The sequence below is a fragment of the Dinoponera quadriceps genome, unplaced genomic scaffold (assembly GCF_001313825.1).
Source record: "Dinoponera quadriceps isolate SergipeBrazil2010 unplaced genomic scaffold, ASM131382v1 scaffold707, whole genome shotgun sequence".
NCBI classification, from domain to species: Eukaryota; Metazoa; Arthropoda; class Insecta; order Hymenoptera; family Formicidae; genus Dinoponera; species Dinoponera quadriceps.
The window spans coordinates 248634-264473 of NW_014555450.1; the positions used below are offsets into that span (position 1 = coordinate 248634).

At 43.5% G+C, this 15840-nt stretch overlaps 1 protein-coding gene across 3 annotated transcripts in view; it reads right to left on the reverse strand.

The window, feature by feature from the left end:
* Positions 1 to 88: 88 nt before the first annotated feature.
* The window catches only part of LOC106744266 (bumetanide-sensitive sodium-(potassium)-chloride cotransporter), an 18294-nt gene continuing 2542 nt past the window's right edge, over positions 89 to 15840 (reverse strand). For all 3 annotated transcript variants that reach the window (XM_014618896.1, XM_014618895.1, XM_014618894.1), the window contains exons 2-19: positions 10940 to 11080; positions 10656 to 10716; positions 8066 to 8348; positions 6966 to 7219; positions 6644 to 6758; positions 6017 to 6342; positions 5458 to 5689; positions 4921 to 5042; positions 4637 to 4836; positions 4286 to 4433; positions 3951 to 4192; positions 3084 to 3292; positions 2707 to 2821; positions 2500 to 2603; positions 1956 to 2070; positions 1664 to 1812; positions 1471 to 1582; positions 89 to 1335 (exon numbers count right to left, since the gene is read on the reverse strand). In XM_014618896.1, the coding sequence (XP_014474382.1) occupies positions 1200 to 1335; positions 1471 to 1582; positions 1664 to 1812; positions 1956 to 2070; positions 2500 to 2603; positions 2707 to 2821; positions 3084 to 3292; positions 3951 to 4192; positions 4286 to 4433; positions 4637 to 4836; positions 4921 to 5042; positions 5458 to 5689; positions 6017 to 6342; positions 6644 to 6758; positions 6966 to 7219; positions 8066 to 8348; positions 10656 to 10716; positions 10940 to 11070 (3054 nt within the window). In that variant the 5' untranslated portion in view covers positions 11071 to 11080 and the 3' untranslated portion in view covers positions 89 to 1199. The remainder of the gene's footprint in view (positions 1336 to 1470; positions 1583 to 1663; positions 1813 to 1955; positions 2071 to 2499; positions 2604 to 2706; positions 2822 to 3083; positions 3293 to 3950; positions 4193 to 4285; positions 4434 to 4636; positions 4837 to 4920; positions 5043 to 5457; positions 5690 to 6016; positions 6343 to 6643; positions 6759 to 6965; positions 7220 to 8065; positions 8349 to 10655; positions 10717 to 10939; positions 11081 to 15840) is intronic.

The following is a 15840-nucleotide window of genomic DNA, read 5'->3' on the forward strand; positions in this document are numbered from 1 at the left end:
ATTTTTGTATAATTGTAGAGAAAAAAATGAATATTTTTATAAAACGATAGAACATGTTACATTAATGTTATTTAGTCTTTATTGTTAGTCCTTTTTTTTTTTTCAACGGAGTAGTTTCTCACTATATTTGGGAAATGATATGACATCCTTGTTTTCGAAGTCACCGTGTTTCGTGCGCGTTTATATTTCACTTGTACAATATATATTTAAAATATGTCTTTTATATATTTATATCAATATCTCTACATATAAATATATATTTCGTCTTTACAATTTTTAATAACTAAGAAGCGAAACTATCTCAACTCAAAAAATATATGTACATGTATTCGCAATAATAGAGTAATTATGAATAAAATGTAGACATATTTTCTATAATATATATAATCTCTTGCTGCATTAATTTATAAAACCTTAAAAAACCAATATTAAGTGCTTAACTACGTTAACGCTCTAATTTTATACAAACTACCGGCGGTTTTTTTTTTTTTAATTACCGATGCCAACTGGTCATATACACGTGAATATTTCTTGTGAAAGGCTTTGTGAGGCTTGGCCGTTATGCATTTATTTCTACTTGTGTCAAAAATGCGTGTAACATTATCTAAGTTATCATTCGTTATTTTCCAAACCATGTTTTCGTACATCGCAATGAAATTTCACTTGCTATTTGTATCGTGTACAAGTAACTCGTATAATACTGAATTTTTCATCAACCAAGTAATCGTGAAAAATTACAGACACATTGTTACTTATGTTTTCGCTTCGATGTTCACCTTGACTAAAAAGAGTCTTCGTTCATTTCCGCTCGATCGTTGGTAGTTATTTCATTAATTGAAACGCAAGACTAGTCGAGTAATTGAAAACAGTACAGAAAGACTGTCCTAGACAGGTACTAGAGTTGTCCGGCTTAACACACACTTATGGTCGTGAAGAGCCCCTTAATTCTCTATAACTTACAATCGATAAAATTAAATACAAGGTGGACTTTAAGTACAGGTAAAAAGAAAAAAGAAAAGAAAGGGGGAAACAGAAACGCGTCGAAGAAGTTATTGGGCGTATCTACATTAGTTTTGGCATAAATATTCCAAATACTGTGCGTTCACATTGGAAAAGTTTCTCCTCGCTTGAGAGAGACTTCCCGCGGCGTCAGGGTTCACACGCGAACTTGAATTATACCTAAACCAGGATACGGTAGACTACGAGTAGAACGTCAACACGGATGTGTGATTTCCACGGACTAAGATTGTGGGCGGCATGTCCCTTGTGAGTGACTCCAGCCAGGCCATGTACAACGGCGCCGAGACCGCGCCCTTCCTTGGCATCGGTAAAGACCTGGGATTCAAAGTAGATAGAAGTAAGTAAGATGCACCGAAACTGTCCTCGGGAAAATTCCAATACGACGTTCGTACACATGATTGGATCATTGCGAACATATCGTGTCATATTAAAGCGCGTTATCGTGCTTACATTACTACCAAGGTAGACTGACTCGAGTTCTCCAACAGCAACTCACGCAGTCGCAGCTGCCGATGGGTCTTTTCCCGTAAAGTCTGCAGCTCGAGGTCGGTCACGCAGCATTCTGAAAACGACGAATTATCGAGCGTAAACTACACGTACGTCATCGGCAGAAAATTCGCATACACGAGCGACACACACGTACCGGAATTGTCCGAAGAATTGTTCATCCGGAAGTCGGATATCAACTTGTCGAAGAAGGACTGCGTCTCCTGTTGCGGCTCGACGCAGATGCCGTCCACCATCTTTAAGCCGCTGTATTTGATTCGAGCTTTGCGCATTATCTCAATCATTCTGTAAAATTGCGAAACGGTAATTAATTAGACGTATATATTTTTTTAGATTTTAATTATTAAAATAGTCTCCCCACTAAGTACGTCGGAGTTCTCTTTTACGATCCTTACGGAGCAATCGAGTGGGCTCGCTCTTTTACTTACTCCTTCTCCTGAGCATCGATGTTCTGTTTATGATTGGCCAAAGCGAATATCGTCATTTTGCAATGCTCCCAACCAGACCGTGTGCTGAGTATATACGGCAGGAGGATTGTCAGACCTGTCGAACGGTAAGTTTTGTTGTTCACAGATAAGCCAGAAATTTCGAGTACGAACGGCGACAGTCTCTTAAGTATTCTCGAAATTTCTTCGCGTGAAATCTCACTCGAAATAAGCGAGACGTGGCGGTATTTTCACTCGAAACGATGAAAATGTGAAAATACTGCCGCTCAAAATCGCGAGAGCGAATGTTTTACTCAATCTTAGAGTGGATTCTTGGACTCCGTATGAGCGGATACTTCGATCGAATGAATATGTCTCTGTGTGACTATTCACTCTTCAATTCTGAACGCAAGTATTCACTCGACGATTCAGAGTGAAGGATTCACTCTGTATGAGTGACAAGTCACTCGAATTCGAACGACTCGGTGGCCGCTCTACTTTTCGAATTCACTCCAAGGAATTTAGTGAGTATCATTTTATGAGTTACCTCCGTCATCGTACAACCACCATACGTCAATCGTGCCCTGTTTGTGCTTCTTCTGGAAGATCGTCATGTTCTCCGATATAGAGGCCATACCGTTGTGCTTGTCGCTGAGGTGACAGACGATTAATTGATTAATTGTTAGCGACAGGACTAAACTCGCAGCAGAGAGCAGCTTTCGGCGACTTTGGGATCAATACTAGTGCAACTTACAACATCCTGTCGAGGGCGAGCTTTTTCTTCTGCTTTAAATTCCCCCGGGCGTTCCAGTGTATCGGCGAATCCCTCATCACATTTGGGACGTCGGTGGGTGTGACGAACGACGTGCCTGGAACACAGCGTCAAATTAATAACAATCGGGAACAATGAATGTCAACAACGTCGAAAATTCCGAAATTGAAATTTTGCGACTCCTTCGTGACGCGGCGGATCTTTTCGTCCAATTATTCAGAACGGACTCGCGACGGGTAGAAATGACGGTGTAATTTGGCGCCGTCAAAGGTACAATAAGCTTTGCGTAACGAGAATGAAGAGAGATTACGTGATTTTCGATTCTTCTTTTTGTATTCAATATCGCGCGGCTTTTTTACCTATCGTCGGCACACTCTGCACTCTGGGAATCTGCGTGCTCATGGAAAGATCGCTGTCGGCGTGCATCAAGGTGTTCCCCGCCAGATCGTAGCTGCTCTGAGCGAGGTTTCCGTGTTCGTCGTCTCCATTCGCGCTCGTCGCGCCGGAATAGTCCAGGCCATCGGCGATTCTCAAAATAGCCACAGCCAGCTTGTGGTCGAAGGCATTGCTGGAGAAAAAGATCGCGAAATTACGAGATGCTACGCCTTTAATTTTAATCTACTATTTACGAGTAATCCCTGATGTGCTGGAATAAGTGGAACGAAAGGGCAGTGAAGAACACACAAAGGGAAGTTTGGGAAACCGAAAGTTCCGAAAAGTCTTGTCAAGTTTTGCAGAAATAATGGATATGTGAGTTTGATCATGTAGTAATGTAATTTCCCCTTGGCTGAAAAACGGTTCTAAGAGTGGACCTTTTGAATCTTTTTTGAAAAAAGTATTTTTAAATCATTTGTCACAGTTTTGAAGGCCGTTGTATATTTTATATACAATTTTCTATTTAGCATTTCTTCGATATCTCTTCCGGTTTCAGAGATATTAGCGAAAATACGGGAAATTGGATTTCCTTCAGAAATGTACTTTCCTAGAACGTTGTTCGGACAAAATGATAAATAGCTATGTGTTCGAGTTCTCTCGGAATTTTCGGTTCTTCGAATTTCCCTCGTAAGTTTGTTCCGGACGCTTTTGTGCTGAAAGCGTCGTTCTATCTTCATTCCTAATTCTATGCCGAAGGAAAATCTAATTTCAACGCGTTCGAGACGAACTCAGCCGAAGATATCTGCTTCCCCGTAAATTTCTCAAACATAATGATAATAATGTTGACTTACTGGAGAACGTTGAAATATTCCTGCAGGTCCTTGTGATTGCACGTCGACCAATGAGTCTTGTAACCCATGAGGACCACATTGGGAGCTAATCTGCCAACCCCGCTGGCCTGCATCAAGGCGGCTGCACCTCGCTCGAGGCTCATATCCTCCACCATGTGGTAGAATGATTTGATACGATTCTGATACAACCACGTGTAACCGTTTCTCAGACGTACGGAGCGCAGGCGATACGACAGCCGCGTCTGAAATTACACGTCGGGACCTTAACGCTATTTAATATATTTTCACAATCACTTTTGGATCGCGTGAGGATCTGGTCGAATTTTCTTCTTTACCGGGAAGACCTCGCCGGAGATCAGCAAAGAATTATTCTTCGTGATGAGGTTCGCCAGATGTATCAGCGCTGGTCTCGCGCCAGGTGGGCCGGTGAGCGCCAGAATTTGCGGCGCGTAATTCTTCACATGCTCGTCCATGCTATTCAATCTGCAAGTTTTTGCAAACTTAGAAAGTGTCGTTCTCAAATTTTCAAATGTATCGAGCTTTTCTAATCAACGAACAATTCTTAAATTCTTATTCAAATCAGAGATTACATGAAATACACACACACAAGACTAGATATTTCCTAAATATTTGTCGTTTCGCATCAAAATGATTTGATCGGTTTAAAAATAACGTCAACGCCGTACTTGTACACGACGGAAAGCGCCGTCTTGTAGGTTTGAGCTTGCGTGCTGCTGCCCCAATTGACATCCGGCTTGCGGTAGACTACTATCAGGTATAACGCGAAGATGATGACGAAGGTGACGAGCGAAGTCACCCAGTCGATGAGGAACATAATCGCCACGCAAATGATAAAACCGAACAGAGACAGCCAGGTGTTGTAATACTGCGAAAGGGCGGAGAAGTCAATAAAATTGTTGCGAAATCCGTGTCTCTTGTGTGAGGCTTGACCGGTCAGTTCCCAACTTACCTTGAAACTGGGTCGCCATCCGAGCGATCGAATCAACGCCGCGTGAAAAGTGCAGAAGTTGATTAAGGCGTACGACGCTAAGTAAAAGTTCGAGATCAGCGGCGCGACTGCGTTGAGATTGGCTGAAAGGAAACCGATCCAGAGTTTCTTCAAGACGTGAAATTAATAACGTTATCCGAGTCAAAATTTCAATACTACTTCGATGCTACTTTGATGCTCTTAAGGATAATTTGCGTCTACGTGGATGATCTATCAACTAATAACAACTTATTCTTCGACGATACTGACATTTATTAACTTCTCTCTTGAACCTTTCATTCTATGGATTTCATCTTAATACCACCTAGAACAGATTATTCCGGCGCTAAAACCGCGAAAATGGCAATTTAAGACATCATTGTGATCAAAATATACCGGAAGAGGTGCTACCGTTCAAGAATATTTAATACAGGATCCAAATTTCGACTCGGGTCGAGGATATTCCCTCGCAATATGTGAGAGTTTCTTACACGATAGAGACGTAGGGGGATATCTTACCGATTAAGAGAAAGAGACCGGCGACGCCGAAGGTTAGAACGTACCCTCGGTAAGGCTCGCCGGACTTCCCGTATCCTTTACTGAAATAAATCAGGCCGGGATAAATTTTATCCTGACCGAGAGCCTGAATGAGCCGCGGCACGGATAATAAATTCGTCAGCGCCGTCGACAGGGTGGCTGCGAAGCATCCCGCGTAAATTAACGGGCCCCAAAGAGACATCAATTGCATGACCTGCACAAGATGAACGCATATGTGGAAAATTGCGGCGGTCGCCCGGTTCCTCGTTAAATCAAGTGTTCGAGTATTCAAGAGTTGTCGCCAAATTTCGGGAAATTTATCCAAATTTTTCACGAAACTGCGTTTACCAAATTTATCAAATTAGCGCTAAATAATAACTTAATGAGAGAGCATAATCGTGTGGAATTAATTTTGCTTAAAGGTCTCGAGTTGTATATTTCTGCCAAGGCGAAATGTCGGAATACGGAACGCTCTTTAAAGCTGAAGTCGGAAGAGGGGCGCAAGATTATATCTTCGAATAGCCGTTTTAGAATCACTCACCGAATAACTGTTATGTAGTCCGTAAGTGCAGTTGATCCCGGCAGTGCAATTCGCGATAGTATTGTTCACCAAACCGCCTGCGTCTCTGGCGGCCGCGCCACCGGCGAAAAAGACAAACGTTATATAACTGAGCATGGAGATCAGCAAGGCGAGGAGAGTCCCGATCGGTATGCTGCTACCTGGATCCTTCAGATCACCGGATATATTAGCGCCTGCTTGAATCCCGGTGACAGATGGGAAAAATATTGAGAACACGGTGAAGAATGTTTGATTCTTATTCTCGGAAAACCGATAATCCGCCTCGAGATTATTCATAAACACCTCCGCTGGAAATCAAATATTCTTAACTGTCAAAGCAATTCTTTCCCGCCACACCGAGAAGAAAACATGCTGCATTCAAGTGATATTTCCTTCATCCAAATAAAATAATCACTCCAATGCCCACTCCTTGGCAAATATTCCCTTGAATATGCTACTTTTCTTCTTCTAGTATAATTCACCATGCATTATTACGAAACATTTACAGTGTATAAAGTATATAACAACATTGTATAACATTTATAATAATATATGAAGACTCATATCCGTTATCATTTGATCGACTGTATCTAAGCTACTCGCTCTTACCAGAGAATCCCTTGAAACCTTTCGCTTCCTGCTCCGGAGTTTTCGGGCCCATGATGGTCCCGATGAGGAAATCGAAGATAGCGCCCACGATTACGGCGATGAGAAAATTTTGCGCCTGTCAAAGGAAAAGCCCAGAGAGTGTATAAAAGCGTCATCCTCTCAAATGCGTATGTTGCGTGTACTCTCTGCGTGCAGGCAACTACGATCGGCAAGTGTATACTCGACCTTTCAAATTGTCCATCGCAATTCACATTTGGTTTTACGTGTGGCTGCGATAATTTCATCCGCGTGTTACTCGAGAGAAAAGAAACTAATCGAATACCTTTGATTCCCACTCCATGCCGACCGCGCAGATAAGGATCATAACGACCAGCGCTATCATACCGACGATTCTAACGTCATTCACGCCATTATCTATGATCTTCAAGCCGTACGTCTTTAGCAAGTCGTTCAGAGAATCGCAGAAGCCGATTGTGTTCATAGAAGCCGCTACCGCGTTCGCGAATGCGAACACGATGCCAACCGACGCGCCGAACTCCGGCCCGAGAGATCGGGATATGATGAAGTATATTCCACCTGCAAGGCAATCGCCATTTTCTAATTACTGCTCGAACACTCAGAAAAGCGTTCGTCTCTTTTAGCGAGTTACGAAAATCTGAGAATGCTTACATTATCCGAACTACCGAAATTGACTAAGGGATTTACATTGGCTCTACTAGTGAGATTGAAATATTAAGGAAGCAGAAACCATGTAGAAATAGAACGGACCTTGAGGAGCCAAATCGCGGTTATTGTAATGATATTATTAAATTGTTGTTTGAATTGATTTGATCGAATTATGATTACCCGAAGCTGCAGAATAAAGCATTGAATTTTGAGGAGAATTTTAATTATATATATATATATATAAACTTTTATAGAAAGAGAAAAAAAAATGTCCGTTACACACGTTCTACCGAAATTCGTACATTACTTTAACAAGGCGAATATGTGAATTTTATATATTTGTGAACTTCTCAACGTATCCCCCGTGTTAAAGTAACACGGAAATTTAGGCGGACCGTTTGTAGCACGAGTTCTTTTATCATACGCTAAACAATATATCCTTCCGCAATAATGTAATAATAACGCTTCAACAATCGCGATTTGGCTGTTGAAGACCCTTTCTCTACATTATTCTATATCGAAATCGATTTCGACGTACGGAAGAAAACGCAGTGGCCGGCTTGCTAAAACCAACGCAACAAAGAGCAAATAAACGCGCATATTGCCGTCCGTGTAAATCTTCCCCGAGGAAAGTCTTCCCCCGCAGGGAAGACGAAGAAAGAAGAAGCGGCGCCGTACGTCAAACGATAAAGGCGCGCGCGCGCGGCCACTCCTTCGGAAAAAAAGAATTACAGAATGCGTTATACGGTAACACACCTCCCTTTACTTCCCCATTAGTGCTAATTGCGCTGAGGCTAAGCGTCGTAATGACGCAGACGACCGCCGATATCCCGATAATGACGATACTCTGTAGAATGCCGGCCTGCGCGACCACCCACGAGAGTCGCAGAAACAGCATAACGCCCCATATGTTCAGCAGACACGGTATGAGGACGCCCTGGATCCATCCTAATTTTATTCCGACGTGGCCCTGCTGCTGCTGCTGCTGCTGACCTCCGACGTTCCCGACCTGCTGCTGCCCGCACTCGACATTGGCGTCCTGAAGCGATATTTGCGTATCTTTAGAGGAGCAATTCTCCGCACAGCCGGCCGATTTCCCGAAGCGTCGGCCGACGCGCGGTTAACACGTCAATTGCCAATCACGCGATATCGCGTGATGCGTGTTCTCACCAAACGGCCGGCAATCACGCGTTATCGCGTAATAGACATTTAGAGTACATAAATCCTATGTACATGATAATAAAAGTATATAAATAATATATTAACTTATTTTGAGCACAATAAAAACTAAATAAAAAAATAAAAAAAATTTGGCCACCACGCGAAATTCCAATTTTCAGCTTGGCAATGAACGTGTTAAGTCGCAGTATTTTCGCTTCACAGCCGCAGGGGAGAGGCGTGTGTGCGGTCAGTCGCAAAAAAGGATTGCGTTTCCTTTTTTTCCCGATGAGTTTCGCAACGTGTCTCGCATCGGAAAATATGTTCTCTGAGAATCGCTGGAAAACAAATTTTCCTATCGGACACGGACGCGCGTCCCGGAAGAGGTATGAAAAAAAAGTATCGCAACTCTTTTATAACTGACCACGCACAACACACACACACACATCCTAGTCGGCAAATTAAAGGTTGCAACACTTTTTTTTTCCTCGACGAGTTTCGCAACGCGTCTCGTATCCGATAATGTATCTCCTGGATAATGTGAGTTGTGGGAATTAAAAAGCAAATTCTCACGCATTTAACGAGATGCGTTGCGAAATCCATAAAAAACCTTTTATAACCTTGTCCTATATTTTACACGAGAAATGAGGTACTAATCTGAAAAGTAGAAACGATCAATAACCGCTTGGTACTTCTAGTTAACCAGATCATGCAGAAAGAAGTTCTCATTGCATCGTCGACTATGTCCTAAATTGTGTCGAAAGTGCACAACCGTTGAGACGCGATCGATGCGAAACGTTTTCTTTTTTCTTTTTTTTAAAAACGCTCAACATGATACCGAGTTACAATCACTGAGTTACATGTAACTGTATCTTCCTATCTGACGGTCAGGCGTTTCGTTCGTTATTTTCACATTACTAAATGTACATTCTGGTGATTTTACGTGCATACGGGGTTACCGTAGAGACACGCGGTTTTTACGAACGAGTATTTGAATTTTCATCGCAAGGGGAAACGTTTCGCGCGCGCAATTGAGAACCAGAAATTCCATAATGCGTTCGAGAACTCCGCTCTTCCATGCGATCCACCTCTTCCAATTTCACCGGACGGATGTTTACTGCTGTGTAAACTTAATAAACCAGTTTCCCCTGCCTGGTATGGTCACCTCCGCGACTTTGATCGTCTTCTTCGAGAGAGAGGCCGGAGAAATCACAGCGGGTGGCGCGATGCCTTTGTTATCTAATAGGTTTTTATAGGTAATTGCGTTCTAAACACCTCGTCTCGGAAGTCGCCATTTTATAAATAACTTTATCAGTTACTTTATCAGCAACCGCGATTGGAATTTCGCCTTAAAATTTTTATCCGGACGGATCTTTGATAAAAAAAAGAAAAGTTGATTCTTCCGTCTGATTGATCGATTTTCAGTTGGGCAATTTCTAATCTGATATCCAACTGACGTCACATTTTGTTCGCAAGTTTCAGCGCGGATATTAAAGTTGCAGAGTCAACTTTCGTGCGTTCTTTTCCTCCTTTCTCCTTTCTTGTTATCTATTTTTTTTCTTCCCAAAATATCGAAGACATAGTTTCTGCTAACATTGCATATTCAGCGAGAAGTCGCGCGTCGGTGAAAGTCTAAGCGTGTCCTTCGAGGTAATTAAAAATAATCATGAATATTTAACCGATAAGCCGTATTGTGCTCACGGAAGGAATTAAAGCGCTTACGTGCTTGCACACGCACAGTGGAAATACATTTCTATGGACAATATATATAAATCGCACATTTCTATCAAAATCATTTATCAATTACATGGGTAAACAGAACAAAGATAACGGCACACATAAACAATGACGTTGACACATTGAGCACAGAGATGGGCAGATACAAGTTCTGTATGATCTGATAACTAAGCGAGATATAGATTCTTTCGAATAAAAAATAATCTTTAGAGAAAAAGGCGTTCGCGCCGCTTAGACGCGAGGCGTCTCGCGCGGTCGAAAAAATAATCACATTCGCGGATCGCGAAGTAGATTTCTATTCGCGAGGTCAACGTTGCGATAAGCGTAATAAATTTTTCGCTCGTGGACGCATATTGACAGCGAAAACAGACGTGCCGACTGAGATGGCGAAATTCCCGTAATTTCCTTAAATTAAGCGAAATCAACCGTGCACCGACTGTAGTTTCCTTACCTTTGTGAGATTTCCCTCGTGCAAAGTGTTCAACGATGGCCTCTTCACGCGACGGCTCACCCTGCAAGAAAGATTCGCGGAATAATAATCGTCGAAATGATTGCGAGCTTCTCCCTCGTTCGCCCCCTCGTTCGCCGAATGCGCCGCGTATAAATCGTTGCCGAAAGAAACGTTAATGACTTTTTAATAGGCACGTCGGATATCACGGCGACGCGCAATGCATGCACGGGTCGATATACGACAGATTAAATACCGCGCGGGTAATTAATTAGTAAGTGATATACCTATAATAATCCAACCGTGGAACCACGTCCCACAGTCCGCTGACGTTTAGCGTCATCGGGGATCGTTTGTTACTTTGCAACTGCCCGATCACGTCGTCCTCCGGCGTTCTGCCCTGGAAGCGACTCTCCATTTCGCCGTACCTGAAAAGTGCGCCCGATAAGCAATGTCTCGGTCGCAATGTTACGAGCCGTCTGCCCTTGCGGCAAAATGAACTCGTTATTCGCGACGTGTGCGAACGCTAAATAATAGCGGTTAAATAATAGTGGTTGACTAATTTCCAGTTCTGCGATAAGATTGGAATATAGCGTCAGACCGGTTAAAGGAAAGGAAGAAAAAGGAAAAAGAGATAAAACAGCTGAATAACAAAACGGTCGATTCGGTTACAACGAGGCGTCCGATGCAGATGCGAAAAATTGCACAGGAAACGTCAAAAGTTGATGAGGCTGCGCGCGGTGTAATTTCCAGAACGCGACGTGCGACGATTCAATATTGACTCGAAGGTCTCGCGGAGTGATAATTGGAATTAAAGACATCGCGCGCCGGCCGGTATATTGGAGTACTTCGCAGAAAATGCTAAAGGACACATCGTCGTCGTCGCCAATGAGTCGGACGTGTGCATTAGACGTTCGTGGAATGTGCGATTATTACACTTTAATTAACGATGCCACTGACCGATCATGTTAAGAGCTAATTCGTCACAGTGCGTATGCGTGTGTGTTATAAGACCCGAAATGTCCGTACACGCGAAATTCCGAGCCGAAATTTCGGCCCTACGTTGAAACTTGAATTCTCGAACACGGTGGGAGCTAAAATAGCAAAATAGCAAATTTTCTCTACTTCAACGATATCATTTATTCACTTTGGCTATGCAATAACATTTCAAATTTCTTTCGTTTTCGCCATTCTAGCGTCAAAAAATAGATCATTATTGAATATTTTTATAAATTAGTAATGAATTAATAATCTAAATATCGGAGGCATTTATATACAGAGGGAAAGATTTGTTTGGGTTTAGTACACGTATCGTACACATGCTAGGCTTCACTCGGATATGTTTAATATAAGTAACATAATTTAATATCGAATATCATTTTGTTTAAATGAATATGTCGCTGTTTCACTCGAGTAAATCATGTTGTTTGATAAATCAAACACTATTATTCAGGGGAAATATTATACTTTGTTTTTAATAAAAATTATTATTTCATTACATACTAAATAATGTTCCACCGAAGCAAAGAAGTAAGTTCTTTCATATTTATCTAACGTAGTATTATCTCTTTCAAATAATTTATTACTTGCGACAACCAAGTAATGCTTGGATGAAAGTGCCAAAAAAATATGTTGTTTGACGTAAAGATATTTATCGTTTCTCAAACTAAACAATTCCATTCGTTGAATCAAACATTCGTTTGTTTGTTCTATTCCGGAAGATAAGTTGTTTCAATTAAAAAAAACTTTATTAAATCCAAAGAAATCTTTTCCTCGGTGTAGCATTAGGATGAAATCTGTTAATCGAAGAGAATTAAAGATTCAGGAGAGAAGTGGACGGATATGGTATCGTCGAAGTAAGTTTTTACTAATCTATGTGTCACCTAAGTAGGCGCAAATTGTCCTTAAGAGAGCCGAGTCAAAATTTAGCGTGAAAATGCCGACTTGGAATGACGCGGCGTTGCGCCAAATAAGAGATATCGAATCAACGTTCGAAGAGCGTGGCGCGCTTATATTGCGGTCGATTTGCAAAGGATATTAGCACTTTCACCGTCCTCCTCTCATCCATGGATTTATAAATGGCGCATGACATTATTTCGCGACACACGTGCTGGAGATTCTCCGTGCAATTCTTTGGCTGGGTTCCCGAAAATTCCACGTAAGATTCGCGAGCACGAAGATTTACTCGCAACTTAGACACGGTTTTCTATATCGACCGTCGCTCGAGGAAGCTGTGGTCCAACGGAATGATTAATATCGATTTGCACTCGTTGTTAAATTAACAACGTTCCGCCGCTCGAATTAGCTTTAAGCGGGCTGGCTCGCGTGTCACTCGTGTAAATAAGTGTTTGCTTGATAGTAAAAATTGAACGGCAACTTTTAGAGATGACGCGTTTGTTTAACGTTGGCTCGATAGGATATTAGCGAAGAACGAAGGAACATTACGCCGTGTGAATTCGTGTGTTACGTAATTTGGTGTGCCGCTTGTGTGAAACCACGTGCATTTCCCGAAACTGCGAGGAGAGATAACGAGAGGGACGGATAAGATGTAAGAAGAAAAAGGGGTGAAATTATTGAGGAGAAAGGGAACAACTGCTGAGATTATATATAACGATGTATATTTGGAGAAGTATAAGTGAATAGAATTACAATATTCCTTTTATTCCCGGCTGCGCTGTCGGAGATCTCCGCGATAATCACGGCCAGCGGGAAATTACGCGCTCTCGTCACTCTGCTACGTGATCGATACTTTTTACGAGGTCGAGTACTGGCTCGAGTAATTTAATAAGGCGAGGCACCTAAGAGAATCTATCGAAGACGCATCTCCGAACGTTTGCCGATGTCACCACGTGTCTCTCCCCTGCGACGTCTGCGCGACAACGCGGCGTAATGCGATGGAACGGAGAGAAAATACCATTTCTCTCGAGATTCCGCCGAGATAGCCGAAATATCCAAAATAGAAGCCGGCGCATTCGAACGTTATCGAAATCCGATGACACACTTGAAGACGATCGCCGATCATTTTCAAGAATGATCGCGGCTAATTGGTACGCCTCATATTTATTTCGAGGACGGATAAAGATCGCTCTCGCGGTCGGCTTACAGCCGAACGGATATCCAATTTTTCCCTCGGATATAATTTTCACGCCATTATTTACAGCCCAAGCTTCTCCCTCCCTCGAATTTCGACGTTAAACATTCGCAAGGGGGAGGAGAGAAGGACTCGATCGATCCTCGAACAACACCGCGCATCGCTCAACGTCCGCGAGCGTTTCGTCATGCGGAAAGAAAAGCTCGAGGAAAATATGAAAAAGATAGGAAGAGGGAGTATTAGAAAAATATCGGGAACGGAATCCGTAACGAAACAAAACAGGGGCGATTTCTGCAAAAGAGAGAGAGAGAGAGATAGAGAGGACGAGCGCGAGGGAAAGCGCGCATAATCACGGAAGTCATCGAAACGGGAAACATGGTCAACGTGCACCGTAACTCAAAATCGATCGACGAACCGCCCCGGGCTGAGGGGGAGAGAGGGAAGGAGAGGGCGGCGGAGTGTACGATTCATTTGCGTCGATTTACCGTAGCTTCCGGTTTGCGGACCGGCGACACGCGATGCCAGAACAAATAAATTGCTGCTTTTGGCGGCTTCGTACGCGCGATCTCGTGGACAGCCTCGTCGAACAGTCGACGACACCGATGTACGCGTATTCCGTCGTCCCGGCTTATCATCAGGCAACGAAACTTTTATCGGCTTTTATCTGCTTCGCGCAAGGAGCCGGCGGATAATCAATTACAAAATAACATTGTTTAGCGATAGCGCGTGTTTACGTGATTGCGCGCGATCGCGTAGATCAATTTGGCAGATTCTCGCTCGATTTTCCCCCGAAGAAGCTCGTGTCATTTCGAATTCGACCGGCGTGCATAAGTTCGACTTGGCGCCACTCCTCTTTGTCTTTCAACCACGGGGAAACCCCTGGGCATGTTACACCCCGCTCCAAGGACGTTGACTGAAGCACTCGGGAATGAGATCCGCTAATTGATCGGTGCTTGAGATACACGCTCGATTATGTGTTCATGTGCGCCGTAAATTGCGATAACCGGGCGAGATCGATGCTTCTCAAGAAGGGAAACGTACGAGCGGAAGGTCGGCGCATTTCCGAAGAATGTTGCGAAACTACGGTTCGAAAGTGAAGAGAGCCATCGAGGAAATACGATTCCACTCGATGTGAAGATTGCTTTCTATATATAACTGGATCGGCTACGATCCGTGGTAAATAAATCGAAGGTGCGCGTTCGGCGACGTTGAACTGCGCGATAAGAAATTCGCCGGGGAGAAATGATTCGCAGTTTAATTGAATTTCGACGGGATTTCAAGCGCCAACGCGCGATATATCGATCGCATATTCGCCCGACGACTCGTTAATTAATCCGCCACGGCGAATGAACTTCTGAAATGAAACGAAAGCTCGGGAAAATCTTCGGTCACGATAAAGCTCACGATGAGTGCATTCGAATGCGACAGATGTTTGCTTTCGTGACGTCTCCGAGAAGAAATCCGGAAAGAAAGACGCGTTAGACGCGAAAGGTGTCGGGTTCGATCGATAAAAATTCGAACAGCAAACTCCCTCGCGTGGAGGATTCTTTATTTTGACTTACACCTTGCGCACCGAACGAGGCGAAACCCAATTGCAGCTAAACGGACAGATCGTGTACTAAACTCTCGTTCGCCGAGAGTCAGATGATGAGAATCACTCGTGGATGACGAACGGGACTGCGTTTCTCGGTCTGCTCATCAGCGTCGAACGTGGTGGATCAAGTTTTCAGTGACAATGATCGGAGATTCGAGACGACCCCGTTTTCCTCTCCCTGCGGAGCAACTGTTTGCATACGTTCGGCAGGTACGCACAATTCCGTCGAATTCGCGTTGCGTTTCGAGATAAGTTCGACACAAGCTCGAAAGTGCGCGTTCACAGCGTGCTCGACGTATTGAAACACCCGGCCGCGATCAGCTGTGTGCATGCGCGCGGCCGGAAGCGAAACAATCGGCGGGAATTTTCGTGTAATAAAATTTCGACCGAGCACGGATTCCATCTCCGCTGCCGTAAATAATTCGAGCGGTCACGGGACGAGCACGGAAACGGGCAAAGCCGAGCGGAAACGCGCGGGGATTCATCAGCTGATGGGGGGGGGG